This window comes from Esox lucius, chromosome 11 (assembly GCF_011004845.1).
Source record: "Esox lucius isolate fEsoLuc1 chromosome 11, fEsoLuc1.pri, whole genome shotgun sequence".
Classification (NCBI taxonomy): domain Eukaryota; kingdom Metazoa; phylum Chordata; class Actinopteri; order Esociformes; family Esocidae; genus Esox; species Esox lucius.
In genome coordinates, this window is record NC_047579.1 from 53,183,683 (window position 1) to 53,202,515 (window position 18,833).

The window sequence follows — 18,833 nt, forward strand, 5'->3', positions numbered from 1 at the left end:
CCTGCATTGTGTTCCTTCTCATTCATACACCCATACATGATTAAACCCTGCATTGTGTTCCTTCTCATTCATACACCCATACATGATTAAACCCTGCATTGTGTACCTTCTCATTCATACACCCATACATGATTAAACCCTGCATTGTGTTCCTTCTCATTCATACACCCATACATGATTAAACCCTGCATTGTGTACCTTCTCATTCATACACCCATACATGATTAAACCCTGCATTGTGTACCTTCTCATTCATACACCCATACATGATTAAACCCTGCATTGTGTTCCTTCTCATTCATACACCCATACATGATTAAACCCTGCATTGTGTTCCTTCTCATTCATACACCCATACATGATTAAACCCTGCATTGTGTACCTTCTCATTCATACACCCATACATGATTAAACCCTGCATTGTGTACCTTCTCATTCATACACCCATACATGATTAAACCCTGCATTGTGTACCTTCTCATTCATACACCCATACATGATTAAACCCTGCATTGTGTTCCTTCTCATTCATACACCCATACATGATTAAACCCTGCATTGTGTTCCTTCTCATTCATACACCCATACATGATTAAACCCTGCATTGTGTACCTTCTCATTCATACACCCATACATGATTAAACCCTGCATTTTGTACCTTCTCATTCATACACCCATACATGATTAAACCCTGCATTGTGTACCTTCTCATTCATACACCCATACATGATTAAACCCTGCATTGTGTACCTTCTCATTCATACACCCATACATGATTAAACCCTGCATTGTGTTCCTTCTCATTCGTACACCCATACATGATTAAACCCTGCATTGTGTTCCTTCTCATTCGTACACCCATACATGATTAAACCCTGCATTGTGTACCTTCTCATTCATACACCCATACATGATTAAACCCTGCATTGTGTACCTTCTCATTCATACACCCATACATGATTAAACCCTGCATTGTGTACCTTCTCATTCATACACCCATACATGATTAAACCCTGCATTGTGTACCTTCTCATTCATACACCCATACATGATTAAACCCTGCATTGTGTTCCTTCTCATTCTTACACCCATACATGATTAAACCCTGCAAACAGTGGATTGACTCACGATTGGTTCCTTGACGCTGACTTTGCCATCGCCCTTGGGGTTAAGGTAGACAACATAATGGCCTCCATGGTTGTCTCCACTATGAACCAGAACAGCGTGCAGGATGTAGTTGGCTGGGTCCTTGGAGTCTGTCTTCTGGAGGAACTCATCCAGGGGAAGCTGCTCTGGAAACTCAAACCTGGTAGAAGGAGAGAGGGGGAGGAGAGAGGAGAAATGGAAGGAAGGGGAGGAGAGAGGAGCAGAAAGGGGGAGGGTGAAGGAAAGGGGAGAGGAACAGATAATGGGAGTTATCTTTACGACCAGTGTCATTACAATGTAAGCCATGTTTAGACCACCCCACAACAGAACAGGTGCAGCAGAACCACAAAGGGAAACCACCAGGTACTATGAATAGAACGGCAAAATCAAAAGGGTTACCTGTCATTGATCTTGATGTTCTGGTCAGTCTGAGGGTCGTACATGAACCTCATCAGTTGTAAATGCAGGATTGGAGGGAAGGTCAGGAACTTCACCCCCTTCTCCGCTTCCTAGAAAACACACCTTCAGTTACCTGAATTTAAACACGTAACAGCACCACCCAGAGGACAAAGACAGACACTACACCAGCTTATAACAAAACACCAGCACTATGGCAACCGTTCCGTTAACCCTTTAGAAACAATTAAAAACACTTCATCAGTGCAATAATCACTCCATAGCCATATAGCCTGAATAAGGACTCACCAGTAGAATAATTATAAAGCATCTAAAATCTCTCCATGACCCTTCATAGAGCCTGAATAAGGATTCACCTGTAGGCCGTGTTCTCCCGCATCATATTTGTTGTCTCCATCAAGCTGCTCCACAGCTACATAGTCCTTAAAGGACTCAAAGACTAGAGACAAACAGAGAAAGAGAGAGAGAGAGAGAGAGAGAGAGAAAGGCAGACAGAGAGCAAGAGAGATAGAAAACTGTTAGCTAGACACACAGACAGACACCAAGTCAAACTATTTTATTTCTAACATGAATAGCTTTAAAGGGATTTTGATGCTCTATTGGACAGAAACAATAAGAAACTTAAATTGAAAGCAACAGTCATATAGACCTCAATAAACCACACGGCCTAGTATTAAAAGTGTCTGAAATAAGATCAGTACAGGCTCTTCCATAATAACCAGGTACCCTTACAGACCTCAATAAACTATGTGGCCCTGTATTAAGAGACTGGCCTGAGATCAGAACTCTTCCAGGTACCATTACGTCAAACTACACACAGGTCTCCCTTCTGTCTCTCCTTTCTGAACCATCTGAGGGAGCCATCTCTAAATCCCGGCCCTGTTGTCTCATCTGAGGGAGCCATCTCTAAATCACGGCCCTGTTGTCTCATCTATGGGAGCCATCTCTAAATCCCGGCCCTGTTGTCTCATCTGAGGGAGCCATCTCTAAATCACGGCCCTGTTGTCTCATCTATGGGAGCCATCTCTAAATCACGGCCCTGTTGTCTCATCTGAGGGAGCCATCTCTAAATCACGGCCCTGTTGTCTCATCTGAGGGAGCCATCTCTAAATCCCGGCCCTGTTGTCTCATCTGAGGGAGCCATCTCTAAATCCCGGCCCTGTTGTCTCATCTGAGGGAGCCATCTCTAAATCCCGGCCCTGTTGTCTCATCTGAGGGAGCCATCTCTAAATCACGGCCCTGTTGTCTCATCTGAGGGAGCCATCTCTAAATCACGGCCCTGTTGTCTGAGAATGAGCTCCTTGACCAACATCAGAGGCTCTTCTCACCCCCCAGGCAGTCTGTTCCATATGTTCTGAACAGCCTAGATCTGCTGTCTTCCACACAGGGAACCAACAGATGCTCATCTCCACCCGCTCTGCTCTGAAATGTGCGGTGTTCATATACCATCAAATCCCTGTAACAAACACTGCAGCTAACTGGTGTCCCACCAGGTTTTCCCATGTCACACCTGCCCCCCACCCCCACCCCCACCCCCACCCCCACCCCCACCCCCACCCCCACCCCCACCCCCACACACACCCCCACCCCCACCCCCACACACACCCCCACACACACACACACACACACACACACACACACACACACACACACACACACACACACACACACACACACACACACACACACACACACACACACACACACACACACACACACACACACACACACACACACACACACACACACACACACACACACACACACACACACACACACGGCCAGGGTGCTCGCCTAATCTACATCCACAGCAACTAGAGCCATATGACCCGACACCGCCGACCCGGAAGAGAAAGGTGAACTCACTGTTTTTCTTTCCCTTGATGCTCAGCTGGATGTCGTAGTAGTCCTCTATCCGCTCGGACCGGTAGTCCACATGTTTACACTGGATGTATGACTGGGGACACAACCACACATTGGCTATTGTTGTTCCTTTTTGTTCTTACCAGGCCTGGAATTTCCCAGCAGCCTTTGAGGCCCTCCCAAAGGCAGACCTGGCAGACATTATCCCAACAAATGGACTACATGCAATTTCAAGCAAATCAGATTCATTCGTCAGGTTGTCAATCTACACAAAAGTACCAGTTCATGCAACTTCCACAGCTTGCTGATGTATGGAAAGAAAAGGCCCATTTAGGGCACTACAACCCTGAACCGCTACAGGGGAACCCACACAGTTGGGCCCTACTGATCAGAAACGACCCCAGAACACTGAGAATCTGAGTGTTTTGTCAATTTTTCTTTCCCCTGTAGCCAGCTCATTTAGCAGTGGCAAACATGTAGATTCGGAAGAAACTTCCCTGTACTTGTGTATATGTCCAGTGATTTATATATATTTATGTGCTATAACAGCATATGTTTAAGCTGATAAAAGAAATGGTGGTCCACAAGAAGTTGTGACCGATGTCAGAACCACTAAACTGCCATGTGTGTTTACATAGAGTTTATTAAAGAAAATCCCCTGGGAAAAAATTCTACCATAAAAAGCAGGAGATTCTTATTTTCTACATACTTTCACAAGTAAACAACAGGGACAGACAGCGACAGACGGGGACAGACAGCGACAGACAGGGACAGACAGCGACAGACAGGGACAGACAGCGACAGACAGCGACAGACAGGGACAGACAGGGACAGACAGGGACAGACAGCGACAGGGGTCAAGGACGTACCACCATCTTTCCTCTGAACAGTTTGGGGATAGTTCCTTCCACACAGGTGCCTTTCATCTTGTTCTCGACATTGTCCAGGAGCTGAAACCCATCACCCAAATGACTTAAGAACAAACACACACGTTTTACCATCCTTGGAAGGACTTCTTTGGAACAAAAATGTGATTCCTCTTTAAAACCCTGTTCTCCCGAACCCCTTATACCTAAAACTATAACCTTAACCCCAAAAACGACTTTTACCCCAGATCTAAACATATCCCTATAACCCAAAATACAACCACAGACTCACAAACTAATTATATCTCAAGTGCAGAGCGGCACAAGTTATTTCCCTTTCCTGATTGGCTATGGCAGTGAAGACAGCATGGTGAAACCCACAGGAGGAACCAACTCACCACTCGGCAGAGCTCCTGAACGTCGTGTTGCATGAAGCTGTCTAATGTCTCCCAGCTACAGAGGAAACAACATCTTCACAATCACTTCACGTCCACCACAACCAACGTGTTGGATGGAGACTTTAATGCCCCTCATTTAAGACAAAAACATTTAGTCCTCATGAGCGCCACACGTTCTAACAAGAAAACCAAACAAACTCATTTAACCACATTTAACTAAATAATCTGACATTCCAGAAGTAAAATGAGATGCATCCGTTGATGAACCTGTCAGGGCCACACAACCCACCCGAAGGACTTTGTGAGTTTCTTGGTGCCGACAGGCTTGTCGCTGTGCTGCAGCTCATAGAAGACCCTCTGGAGAGCCAGAGGAACACTCTTTGAGGAGTCGTCTCCTTCTGTCGGCATCATGTACACCGCCTGGCACGGGGAAAACCAGAGGCATTACACACACCTACCATCTCCCTGTACCGGTATCAGACATCCATGCAGAAAGTTGGACTTGAGCTTGGGATAGTGTGTGTTTATGTTCAGTCTGTGCGTCTGCGCCAGTCCTTCAGTCTGTGCGTCTGCGCCAGTCCTTCAGTCTGTGCGTCTGCGCCAGTCCTTCAGTCTGTGCGTCTGCGCCAGTCCTTCAGTCTGTGCGTCTGCGCCAGTCCTTCAGTCTGTGCGTCTGCGCCAGTCCTTCAGTCTGTGCGTCTGCGCCAGTCCTTCAGTCTGTGCGTCTGCGCCAGTCCTTCAGTCTGTGCGTCTGCGCCAGTCCTTCAGTCTGTGCGTCTGCGCCAGTCCTTCAGTCTGTGCGTCTGCGCCAGTCCTTCAGTCTGTGCGTCTGCGCCAGTCCTTCAGTCTGTGCGTCTGCGCCAGTCCTTCAGTCTGTGCGTCTGCGCCAGTCCTTCAGTCTGTGCGTCTGCGCCAGTCCTTCAGTCTGTGCGTCTGCGCCAGTCCTTCAGTCTGTGCGTCTGCGCCAGTCCTTCAGTCTGTGCGTCTGCGCCAGTCCTTCAGTCTGTGCGTCTGCGCCAGTCCTTCAGTCTGTGCGTCTGCGCCAGTCCTTCAGTCTGTGCGTCTGCGCCAGTCTGTGTGGTTCTACTGACCCTCCGCAGCTGGTTGGTAAAGAACAGTGTCTGCAGCAGGCTGTTCATGTAACAGGTGGCCCCCTGGTTCTTCAGACCCACATACCCTGTGTGTTTCTTCGAGTCCCACCTGAACACAGCAGATGGGAGGGGACAAGGAGACTAAATCAGGGAAGGGCTAAGGTGCCAGTCACCATCGTCAACCAATCGGGCTCCCAGCTACTCCCAGCCCATTCAGGTACTATTGGCTTAAAAAGCCACCTATCAATCTATGCCTGTCGCAGTGTTGTATATGTTTAGATGAGTGAAGTCTAATGATAACAGATTGGTGGGTGGAAATATTTGGAACATCCCTGAAACCTCAAAACTGCTAGACGGCTTATCTTGCGGAGAGATATTATGAGTTAGTATACTATAATTTTTCTCTGAATATTGCAAACTTTGCCAGGAAATAAGCCAATCAAGCTAGTTCTTTTACGCCACTAGTCAAGCAAAACAACACTCAAACACCAATTTCTGTTTTCTTATTCTGCTAAGTGGAATCAGATTAATCAATGAGGACTCAAGTTTGAATTATATTACCTTTTGAGTAGAAAATAATTACAAAAAACGGAATATAAAGTGAAAGGAATAACAAGAGAAATCCATTGAACATTCTCAGGGACAAAGTGAAAAACTAAAACGTGCTTATTTAAAACACCAAAACAATTGTTTTTGGAGTGCTACAAAACGTCCTGAGAAGAACCAGGGCACGGGGGGGTGGAGTTAGCCCCGAGAGGAACCAGGGCACGGGGGGGTGGAGTTAGCCCCGAGAGGAACCAGGGCACGGGGGGGTGGAGTTAGCCCCGAGAGGAACCAGGGCACGGGGGGGTGGAGTTAGCCCCGAGAGGAACCAGGGCACGGGGGGGTGGAGTTAGCCCCGAGAGGAACCAGGGCACGGGGGGGTGGAGTTAGCCCCGAGAGGAACCAGGGCACGGGGGGGTGGAGTTAGCCCCGAGAGGAACCAGGGCACGGGGGGGTGGAGTTAGCCCCGAGAGGAACCAGGGCACGGGGGGGTGGAGTTAGCCCCGAGAGGAACCAGGGCACGGGGGGGTGGAGTTAGCCCCGAGAGGAACCAGGGCACGGGGGGGTGGAGTTAGCCCCGAGAAGAACCAGGGCACGGGGGGGTGGAGTTAGCCCCGAGAAGAACCAGGGCACGGGGGGGTGGAGTTAGCCCCGAGAAGAACCAGGGCACGGGGGGGTGGAGTTAGCCCCGAGAAGAACCAGGGCACGGGGGGGTGGAGTTAGCCCCGAGAAGAACCAGGGCACGGGGGGGTGGAGTTAGCCCCGAGAAGAACCAGGGCACGGGGGGGTGGAGTTAGCCCCGAGAAGAACCAGGGCACGGGGGGTGGAGTTAGCCCCGAGAAGAACCAGGGCACGGGGGTGAGGCTAGACATGACAGAAGCCCAGCCTCTAGTCTGGTTCTAAAATATGCTGGACATTTCAGCATACAATGCATTTGTGCTCTGGTGTGAGATCAACCCCAGATGGGACATGGGAACATTTAAAGAAGGTAATTTGTTTTATGAGCTGGGGAATGCTCATACAAAACCCATATTCACAGAAGAAAGCACCGTCCCAGAAACATTGCCTCTGCGAACATCGTCATAGTTTTTCGGGCAGAGATGACCAGCCCTGCTCCAACTTACTCTCAACATCACGATTTGTGTGTAACATGTTTTGACCCGAAGTTGTCACAATGATCATAAAATGTAGACAATATTAAGCAGAAAATTGGCTAGATACATTACAAATATTGTTTAATTCTGTCCAGCATAGCAAAGATATGATAAACATTGGGTTTTTTAATCACAAAAAACAAAATGTATCTAAGGTCAATGTGATCTCAATGGACTACATTATAACAAAAAAAGGTCATGATTTATACGAGCAACGAGTTGGTTATGGATGTCACACTGTTCGAGTTGTGATTTACCATCCTGGGTCAATTTGACCCGCGAACATAATGAGGGAAACCAAAATGTCAAAAAAACAAGACAAAACCCAAGGGTTAAATAAGGTTAACAAAACACGAGGGTTAAGAGAAAGCAGGCAATTCACAGAAACACACTTACGCGACTCCGTGGGGAGCATCTGCCTGCACGTAGACTTCAAAGGAGACTTTATCATCCTCCACAAACCCCCTCTCTGGATCAGTCACATCCTACAAATTCACAAAAATGGTTAGAGTGTGCGTGTGTGCGCGCGTGTACAGGGTGTTTGAGTGTGTTGGTTCACATCCCAGTGCGAGTGAGATATGCTGATGTGTGTGAGTGCGTGCGTGTTTATCCTGAGTTATCCATGTTGCAAATGGTGGCTGTTCAAAGTGATTCACTGACCTGATGCCCAGCAGAGGGACAGGTAGTTTTACCAGTGAGGCACATACATAAACATCCTCATGATTCAGGACACTGAGGTAACCCAATCAGAATCAGCTTTATTCACCAGGTATGTGTACACACAAAAGGAATTTGACTCTGGAGAACAGGGAGCTGTTCTGAACCTGAAGTTGATTAAGGGATTGTGCTGATTCTGAAGGTCAGAGCAGGACTCGGCTGACAAAACGCTAGACTCTCAGCCTCTCGTGTTAACAGGCATGTTCCCAGGATGACAGCACATGGCCTACAGATTGCGTGCCTACCAAAAACTAGGGTCAGGCAGCCAAGTCCAGCTCCATGGCAGAAGCTATGGGCGAGCTTGTGGTGTGGAAAGAGGTGCCATCTGTAAATTTAAGTTTACTAATATACAACGACCACTCAAATGTGGTGTGCGCGCATGTGTAGGTATGTGTGATTGTGCGCGTGCACGACTCACACTCCAGGACATGAAGTTGGAGAAGCCCCAGTCATTCTCCTTGTGGAAGAACAGATGGCTGATTCTGCGGCTGAATGACTTCTCATCGTCCTTGTAGTTGATGATCTTCAGCATGGCCTGAGCGTGGCACGACCAAGATCTAGGCGGGGACACATTAACGCGTTACACCAGTGGGACCCTTTAACACGCAACACCCCAGCCTGTGTCTCCACTTCAGCTCATTGACTTTCCTGGCTGGATTGGGGATTAGAGAGAACTTTTTGTTACAAGTTACGTGTTGTAATGACTAAGCTAGGACACCCATCAAGGGTTTTTGGACCAGGTACGATCCCGGACACAAAAAGAGCCCCCCAGCTCCGGTTTAGGCTATGCATGCCCCCAGCCTTCCATCTGAGGCATGTGAGAGTTAGAGCATCTAGCAGCTAAGAGGAAGTGTGTGTGTGTGTGTGTGGACACTGTACCACCTGACTTACGTGGAGTCTGACTCTGCGTTACACTGCAGGAAGAAACCAACACTCTTCTGGTGCGGCCGGTCGGGGTAGAAGCGAGGCATCACCATAATCTTCCACGGCAGGTTCCTGACGAAGCAGGACGGGCTGAGAACGGACTCGCTGAGGCGGCTGAAACGCTCCACCACGAAGCGAAAGGTCGCCTCTGATCGCCAGCTGGTGTCTGGACAGAGGTGGAGAGACAAGAGGATCAGGGAAGGGTGTGTGTGTCACCATCCATCCACGTCGTCCTCCGTGGTGCGCACGCATGTCTCACCGTCCTCCATGTCTTCCTCTGTGTTGTGTCCATCTGCCATGGCAACGTTCCCGTTGATCACCGGATTGGCTGGGATTCTCGGGGGGTCATCAGTGTCCCCAGCTGCACCAACGGAGAAAGATCATCATCATCATCATCATCATCCACAGTGGTTCTCAAAAGTATTCTCCCCTTGGACCTTCCCACAATTTGAGTTACAAAATGAAATCAAACTTGATTAATGCAGGTGTTTCGACCACTGATCAACACGAAGGTCCAGAATGGCAAAATGTTTTATCTACTAATTGCTATAAATTAATTACAAATACAAACCAGAAAATAATTAATAAGAATTCACCCTCTTTAATCAATATTTTATAGAAGCACCTTCAGCAGCAATTACAGCCGAGTAAATTTATTTTAGATTAGTCACGACGAGTTTTGCACATCTGAACTGAGCAATTTCTCATTCTTTGCAAAATAATTCAAGCCTTGTTAAGTTGGTTGGGTTCCTTTGGCGAACAGTATTCACTGGAATAACTATTGGGGGTGCCCTTTGACTGGGCCACTACAGGACATTGATCATGTTGTTTAAGCCACTCTCCATTCTAGCTTCGGTTATAGAGTCATTGTCCTGTTGAAATATCGATCTTCTCCCAAGTTCCACATCTCTTGCAGACTTCAGCAGGTTTTCTTGCAGGATTTTTCTGTACATTGCTTCCATTTTGCCCTCCATCTACAGAAGATTTCCATGCCCCGAAGCAGAAAAGCAGCCCCAAAACATGATGTACGCCACCATTATGCTTCACAATAAGGATGGAGCCTCTACATACCTTCCAGTAAATTTCAAACCAGATGCATTGTTTTCTTTTTGCCACTCTCCCATAAAAGCCATATTTGTGAAGCATCCGGGCAATTGTTAGTGTGCACAGAGTCCCGACCAGTGTCCTTCATGCCCGAAACCGCCATGTTGTCTCCTTTTCCTAATACTGTGATTTACTGTGCATTCATTTAATATCTTGGAAATGTTCTTGTATCCTACTCCACTTTGATCCATATTTGACAAGCTTGTAGAACAGGGCTGGCCAACCCTGTTCCTGGAGAGCCACAGTCCTGTAGGTTCTCTCTTCAGCCTCATTTGTGACTAACCTGAGTCAGCTTTTCATCCAACTACTAATTAGAATCAGGTGTGTTGAATAAGAGTTGGAGAGAAAACCTACAGGACTGTGGCTCTCCAGGAACAGGGTTGGCCAGCCCTGTTGTAGAACGAAGTTTGAACACATTTTACAAACTCGCAATTCTGTAACCAAACAATTATATACTTTTAAAATTGAAAACACTTTCAGATTTATAGTAAGAGCCTTTACCGCGACAACGTTTTCGCTGGGAGGCTAAAATGCGCGCATGGATCAGTCTTGGCGCGCTTTTGGAATTTTGACATGTTTACGACGTGGACAAGTTCTGTATTCTGAGGTTCGTAGGTGAAACTTAATTCCACGAGCAATAGAGGGGTGGGTCTTTGACTCTTGACCAGTCAGTTACATTTGCATTTCTACAACCAATACCATCGGTCAGATAAGTCCATCAATCTAAAGGAAAGACCCCATTTCCAGAACATGATTAGTTCTCTGCAGTTGCGGAAAGTTTAATGCTGTACACCACTCTTATATGAGCTATTATTTTCTGACTGAGCTACATAAATAAATTATCGAAAATTCTTATTCATGTCATGTATTTGGCAAAAATTGGCCTTGCTTGTCAAAAATTGCTTGCAAGCACGTACCTAAATGTACAAGCTAGCAAAACGTAATTACAGATCTGAGCATCAGACATGCGACCACACCCCTCAATACACGGCCACACATTTTGTGACAGAGTATTGACATGCTTAATATTCCATATTTTTACGGAATTGTCTCATTAAATAGACTCGCTTTTGCCAATACTCATTCCCGTATTTTTTGTCAACACTGGACAAATGTCCGATGCCAGTATCAGATCTGTGCATCTCTAGTTGCAACACAAAATGTGGAAAAGTCTGAAGGGGGCAAATACTTTTGAGAGCTAATCCACTAGCTAAACATCAAAGCTTGTTTCCCTGAGAAAATTCCTTTAAGACACACAGAGGAAATGGCACACAGACAATCAGCCATCATGAAGGTCATTGGTTCCCAACCCTGGTCCCAGGGAAACACTTTATGCTCTAGCAAAGGGTTGCATAGACCTTCCAGGAGATCTACTGTCCTGTAGGTTTTCACTCAAACTCTAACATAACACATGGAATCAGTTTGATGAGCTGTGAAAAGCAGGTCAGGTGTGCTAAATTAGGGTTGAGCGGAAACCCAAAAAGTGGGTAGATCTCCAGGAGGAGAGCAGGCCCAAACTAGCTCTAACCCATCGGAGTCAGTGAATCATCTCAAAATGAGTCAGGAGTGTTAGTACTGGAGCAAAAACGGAGATGCGCACCTCTTTAGGTACCCGGGGGACCAGGGATTGGAACCACTGGTTATAACTGTCTGAAGACGGTCTCACTCTGGGCTTGGGGAGGTCTGCTGGAGACCAGCTCACCGCGGCTTGGCCACGGTGGCAATCCAGGGCGCACTGAGTCGCCGGTCATCTTTCACCATAAGAAAAAAACAATCAGCACTGAGGCTGGGATGCGCTCTTGGTGTGTGTGTGTGTGTGTGTGGCAGTTGAGTACAGCAGTCTGGTAATTAAGACCACAATGCAGGATTAAGCTTTGAGCTACTCTGAAACACATACACAAGCGTGTAGCTGGTTCGGGAATGGGACACGAGAAACACTGGCAGGTAATTAACCAGATAAAGAGCCATGAACAAGTCTCATCAATCACTTCTGTGACCAAAACAAAGATGTCTCCTGAAAAAGATGTGCACACATGTGTGTGTCTGGAGAGAGAGACATGTTTGACTGACCTAATTTTTTCAAGTGGATTATGGCCAGCTAATGACATGTGTCATCCCGCTTGAGTTCCAAAAGCCACCCTACTCTGTGCATGGGGAACTACTTTGTACCAGTTCCCATACAGTGGGGCCCGAGGCAGTGTACTGGCCGGGTGATAAGTCAACAGGGAGGTGTTTGGGACACAGACCCAACAGGAGCTCCTATTCCACAAATAGTTCACCCCTCTGACCAGGAGCCACACGAAATAGGGTTCAATTTGTGACACAAGGCCGGTCGACCACTTCTGGTTCCGTAAGTGCTGATCCTGGATCAGTTCTACCTTTCACACCACAGTGGATGAGAACATGGCCAGGGTGATGATCTGGACGCAAGAGGAGGGAGGTCAGGAGGGAGGTCTGAGTTAAGGGTCATTATAAACCAGGTAGTTTGGGTCAAGGCAGTTTTGGAGGCTATTTGGAGGAAAGCAGTGGAGGAAAGCAATAAGTTATGAGTGGGTATGGTATAAGGCCAAAATACAGCTGAGAGCTGTTCTCAGGCATAAGCACTTAGCCATGCAGTATTAGTAACATAGCACAAGCCCCAAGATGCCTTATTGCTATATTAAAACAGTTACTGAAACAATTAAAACAGTGATAAATTGAAGTGAAGGCTGACCTGTGGTATGAGGTCTCATAAGCCACTTACACCCAATCATCTTTAGTATTTGAACCACTTGGTTCCTAAGCAATAAGGCACAAGGGGGTGTGGCACACTGGGTACTACACATCCATTAAATTCAATTGTTCTACGAATGACATGAATGAATTAAAACCTACACTTGGAAGTGGACTGTTATTACTGTAAAAGGCCTCTCTTAAAAATGCAGCATATTTTAGGGCTAGTCCTAAATATGCTGATAGACATATGGTTGTGAAAATAAATCAGAGTATATATATATATATATATGTGGAATGAAGCAATATCCTGTGTTAAGACTGAATTGTGTGTGTTGTACAATTCATCATAGAGCTGTATACAAAAATATACAGATAAATAACCTGTCAGAAATCGTGTTGACTGTCCCAACGAACGGGGGTCATTAAAATGGCGAGGCCCACGCGTTGTTTCTTCATACAATGAAGCAGCAAATCCCCGCGCTCCGGCTATGTCGACGTAACCTCCACATGCGGGCCTTGCCGCATCGACTAGAGCGGTGTCGCTACTACCGTAGCTTAACGTAGTGTTGGCGTTTGACAATCCAAATAAACGTATATGTGTTCCTTAGCTGAACGTTTAGCAGATTGTGTAGCTAAGCTAGCAGGCAACGTTACACTTCTCGCTTCAACACTTAGCTGGCTAAACGAATATACATTGCACCCACTGCTAAATTACATAGTTAGCTAGCCCCATCGGTTCCCGGCTATGTCAAGGCAGTTAATATTATAATTACAGAAATTACAAGCATCAAATAAAATGGGGACCATGCAACCCGTTGTTGGCCTTCCTCCATGAAAACGTAAACAAACAGATACACAAGGCCTTGCTTCTAACCGATGGACACAAAATATAAGTATCCACCATCTTGAAATAAAATCGCCACACACCCCCCGTCTACAGAAAGGCCTTCTATAACCGTACGGTTAGCACAAACCAATAGTGCCGATTAAAATCATAACGTTTAAAAAATATTACCGCTTAAAGTTAATAAACCATACTTACTATACTATTTATGCAACGACACTGAGTGGCGACGTGATGTATTTGGACCATGAACGGATCTCACCTTGTCGGATGCCTAGTCTCCCAGCTAGCATGGCTAATGTTCGCTGATTCGCAACTAGCAATCTTGGCTGGCTAATTACAAATAGCTAGTTTGCTAGCTACATCACCTGGGTTTAGTATTGTGGCCAGATGACAAAATAGTTCGCAAATTGACAAGACCATTGAGAACTGAAATACCTAACTAGTAATTAATATGCTAAGTGGGCAATTGATCGACCAAGTACGCAAATAGTAAAATATTTTACCCAGAGCTGGGTCCTAACTGCCATTGTTAAACTGCATGCGTAGGCTCAAGTCAATTGAAACAGGCTAGCTATACAGTAATATAGCCAAGCTTGCTAAGCTACAACTGTTTACAAACATTCAAACAAACAGGGCGGAAATCAAGACTAAACCGGATTTAACGGAACGCCTAAGTGGACGATGGACAGGTGTGTTGGGATTTTGTAGTGATTAAGACGTTATTTTTTATTATGATAAGTAGTCTGTTTATTTGACAACTCGTTCTGTTACCAGATTGGGTACCTGAGATGAATGATTCATGCTACTGCTAACTTAGCTAGCCAACTGATCAAAATAGAATGTACTAGCTACTAGTAGCTATATAGCTATGTACTTCTAAGTATATATTGCGTCTGCAAATATAATGTACAACATGCTTCAGTCAAAAATTAGCTTATGTGCGTCAAACCAGTATTAAAATATGCTGCCATCTACCAAGTTGACTGCGCCACGTTTATCTCGCTAACTTGCTAGCTAACGTCAGTAAGTGTTTATGAAACCACACAACATTGTAAATGTGCTAACAAGCAAGCTGGACGTGGGATCAAACTCCAGCTAAATGTCATAATGTCTAGGGTTAATGCTAATTAACCAACTACCTTGTCAACAAAACTAGCTAACGTTAGCTACTGGTAAACGAGCGAAATAGGTCAGTAGTACTGATGCTGCTGCTGCAATGAACGCATCATCAGCAAAATTAGTTATCAGGCAGGCCTTGATGTTTACAGCTACGACAGATTGGTTTACACTAGCTAGATTCATACGTCCTTGTCAAGGATGAAGAAACAACTCATTAAACTGTTTTCGCGTGTCGTCTTCGTCCGTAGTTTTTCTTACCTTCCATCTCCATGTCCTCGGGCTCGCTAAGTTGTTGCTCGCCGGCTTTCTGTTGCTGAGTGTGGTGGTGATGGTTCATGTTGGCTACTGTTGTGATGGGATGATGCCTGTTGTCTTTGTTCCCCTCGACCTTGTCCGGTACTGGTTCCGTGGGGAGCCGGGTTTTGGTTTGTTGGTTAGGTGTTTGAGGATGCGGAGATGAGTTAGACAGGTCGAGCCTTGGAGGCTGGGCCTGTTCTAAAACGACCTCGGCCTTGTCTGCTGTCAGCGCCGGGGATTGAGGAGGGGAGGTCGGCGGGGGAGCAGGCAGAGAAACGCGGACGTATTTGCTCGCTATTCGCCCAATCTCGGCGCCTTGATGGGTGCAAGTCGCTGTTGGTGGTGGTGACTCGGGCTCCAAAAAGGGAGGCCCGCTGAATTAACTCAATCCGGCTTTACCCCGGGAAATGTGGGGCAATAGGCGAAGTGAGAAAGACAACCACGACCTGCAGCCGGAGAAACAAACACCCGGTTTTAAAGCCACCTGACACAAGGCAGCCAAATAACGAAATTAAATAACTTGTAAAACTAAAGGTCTATAAACTATCGATACACATTCAAATATAACTTCCCCTGCAATATTCCCAGTCCGTGTGTTGCTCCGATTGTCCCTCGTATGGGGGAGAGCGGAGAAAAAAGCTATCCATTCAAACCCGCTTCCAATTTAGAATCGCACTAATTTAGAAGTTTACGGTGATAGCAATGCCACGGCCCGATATCGATTTTCCCACACATTAAAGCACCGTATTACTATAAGCATCAAAATTCGGCACCTTGTCGCACTTCAAACGTCTGCTCAATGAAGAAATTTGCCCGGTCACAGCCAGAGCCTCTCACCCGATCCCTCGGTTTGTGATGTTCAGTTTGAGGTAAAACTCAAAATGGCGGTCGCGCTCTTCTCTGAAATGTCACATCCGCATGGAGATCTAAACGCTCGCGCATACAGCAAAATCGCTCTCTAGCTGAATCGCCTGCTGACTGTCCGTGTTTTGACATTGATTAGTGCACTTCTTAGAAATAATTGGCTACAACTCATGGAAGGAAATATTTTAATCGTAACTGAAATTATAGGCTACATTAGTTGGTATAACGACAATAGCATTAGCCCGTAAGGACCGGGTGCATTGGGGGCCCATTTTCTATTAAATGTAGAAAGCACTGCAAAAACCTTAACCTCAAGCGCTTTAGATATGAGTGACATGCGTTTTATGTTATATTTTGAGGATAGACGCTGGGATTTCAGTGTAAAACCAGAAGATAATAGTTTAACTGAGTGAGTGGGCTCCACATCTGGGCCGCCATCATTCTATCACATTTTCCAATCCAAAGAGGTTATCTGATACACTATCTGCCAAAAATATATGGCTACATGATTATGACATATGATTGTGCACCATCTACTGCATTACTGTTATTACTGTTGTAAAATTCTATAAAATGTAATTAAATGTTTAATAGGAATTAAGATATCTTAGGCCCCTACAAATATAGTAGATATACTAGTTTTTGTAACTGTGTTTTTTTTATATATGTTAAATATTGTTCAAAAGTATTGTTTCCAATATTCATAGCGCTACATGAACTGATTGAGACTGTTTTGTAGGAAAGTAATGCCTCCTAGTGGAGAGAGTTGAGAATGACTTTTCTTGCACTGAAAGTTGCTCTGGTCCCACAGCTTTTCAGCTGACTCACTCAAAGCTATTGGGATGTCCTGTTCACCCCCCAGCCCAGGTCAACCCCCAAAACAGGAGTAAACACACTGCATCACTGGCTGGTATGTGAATTTATCCAAATCTTCAATGGGTAAAGGCAGCCCAAGAAATCACTTAAGTCTGTGCTCCCACCCACCCAGAACATCTATCTAAAATTATGACCTGATGAAAGGCTGTAGCATTATCAAATACCCTTCACTCCCTGGTCATGCAGTGTTAATTGTCCAACCATCCATCAGAGGTGGTCTGTATAGAAGTATAGGTTCTCATACTAACAGACTCAGAACACTTCACCTGCCTGAACATCCACACACTGACTCTGCTCAACACTTGACTTGTCTGACCACCCACATACTGACTCTGCTGAACACTTGACCTGTCTGACCACCCACATACTGACTCTGATGAACACTTGACCTGTCTGACCACCCACATACTGACTCTGATGAACACTTGACTTGTCTGACCACCCACATACTGACTCTGATGAACACTTGACCTGTCTGACCACCCACATACTGACTCTGATGAACACTTGACCTGTCTGACCACCCACATACTGACTCTGCTGAACACTTGATCTTTCTGACCACCTACAATCTCACTCTCCTGAACACTTTACCTGTCTGAACACCAACACACTGACTCTACTGAACACTTGACCTGTCTGAGCACCCACAAACTGACTCAACTGTTCACACATACACTCACTATTTAAACAGACACACACACCTAAAACACCCACATAAAACATAAATATTTATGTAAATGTTAATGGTTAGTAGCACAGCACTGTGCTTGGTTCTTTTATTACTATAATTACCTATGTTTTTAAATAATTTCCATCGGTTTTTTATTTATTTTCCAAGCTTAGTTGAGCAGGCACCTGTACGTATTGATCCTGTTTTATTGTTCATCATGTGTGCCCCTACTCTACTCACTCTAAACCAGCGACTGTACCTCTGACAGTGCATCTATCAAGTTGTTCAAGTTTGGACTTGAGGACTCCATGTACCATGGAGAGTTCAACCAGCTGGGGGCCTGGTGCAGTCAACATACCCAAGGAAATCAACAACCAGGTGGGGGCCTGGTGCAGTCAACATACTCTGGGACATCAACAACCAGCTGGGGGCCTGGTGCAGTCAACATACCCCAGGAAATCAACAACCAGCTGGGGGCCTGGTGCAGTCAACATACCCAAGGAAATCAACAACCAGGTGGGGGCCTGGTGCAGTCAACATACTCTGGGACATCAACAACCAGCTGGGGGCCTGGTGCAGTCAACATACTCTGGGACATCAACAACCAGCTGTGGGCCTGCTGCAGTCAACATACCCCAGGAAATCCACAACCAGCTGGGGGCCTGGTGCAGTCAACATACTCTGGGACATCAACAACCAGCTGGGGGCCTGGTGCAGTCAACATACTCTGGGACATCAACAACCAGCTGGGGGCCTGGTGCAGTCAACATACTCTGGGAAATCAACAACAGAACTTAAATGGATGAAAGCCAAAGTGAACTTTAGAAGTGACCAATGTGAAACATCTACCAGTGCAAGTTACTGTTAGGATGGCAGATTTTGAGTTGAGGTGTGTGTGTGTGTGTGTGTGTGTAGGGAGGGCGGTGTAAGAAGGACTTAACTGTAAAGGTCACAGTGAGTGTTAAAGCTGGTAACACATCCTATGGCAGTGTGGTAAATTAAATGTAATTTACTGAGGAACATTCTAGAGGCAAGCCTGTAAGTGTTGCATATTGCTTATTAGTATTAAGAATAATCCTAGATGTGCAGGATGATAATTTCTATAAGGATGGGTGAAGGATACCTTAATTCGGAACAAGAAACCAATTCTGAATTTAACTTTAAACTGACGCTGGGGGATATTGTTATGGAATGAGAGTGAGCAGTTAATCCATATACC

General features: G+C 45.9%; 1 protein-coding gene across 3 annotated transcripts in view; it reads right to left on the reverse strand.

Annotated features, from left to right (window-relative positions):
- Positions 1-16,083, reverse strand: part of usp7 (ubiquitin specific peptidase 7 (herpes virus-associated)) — a 30,174-nt gene extending 14,091 nt beyond the window's left edge. For 2 of the 3 annotated variants that reach the window (XM_010875017.3, XM_010875019.5), the window contains exons 1-13: positions 15,163-16,082; positions 9,379-9,480; positions 9,087-9,285; positions 8,614-8,752; positions 7,875-7,963; positions 5,782-5,890; positions 4,980-5,110; positions 4,691-4,745; positions 4,296-4,376; positions 3,430-3,520; positions 1,920-2,002; positions 1,546-1,655; positions 1,129-1,306 (exon numbers count right to left, since the gene is read on the reverse strand). In XM_010875017.3, the coding sequence (XP_010873319.1) occupies positions 1,129-1,306; positions 1,546-1,655; positions 1,920-2,002; positions 3,430-3,520; positions 4,296-4,376; positions 4,691-4,745; positions 4,980-5,110; positions 5,782-5,890; positions 7,875-7,963; positions 8,614-8,752; positions 9,087-9,285; positions 9,379-9,480; positions 15,163-15,241 (1,446 nt within the window). In that variant the 5' untranslated portion in view covers positions 15,242-16,082. Of the gene's footprint in view, positions 1-1,128; positions 1,307-1,545; positions 1,656-1,919; positions 2,003-3,429; positions 3,521-4,295; positions 4,377-4,690; positions 4,746-4,979; positions 5,111-5,781; positions 5,891-7,874; positions 7,964-8,613; positions 8,753-9,086; positions 9,286-9,378; positions 9,481-15,162 lie in introns of all 3 variants that reach the window. The other variant, XM_010875018.4, reaches the window with a different exon arrangement.
- Positions 16,084-18,833: the final 2,750 nt, after the last annotated feature.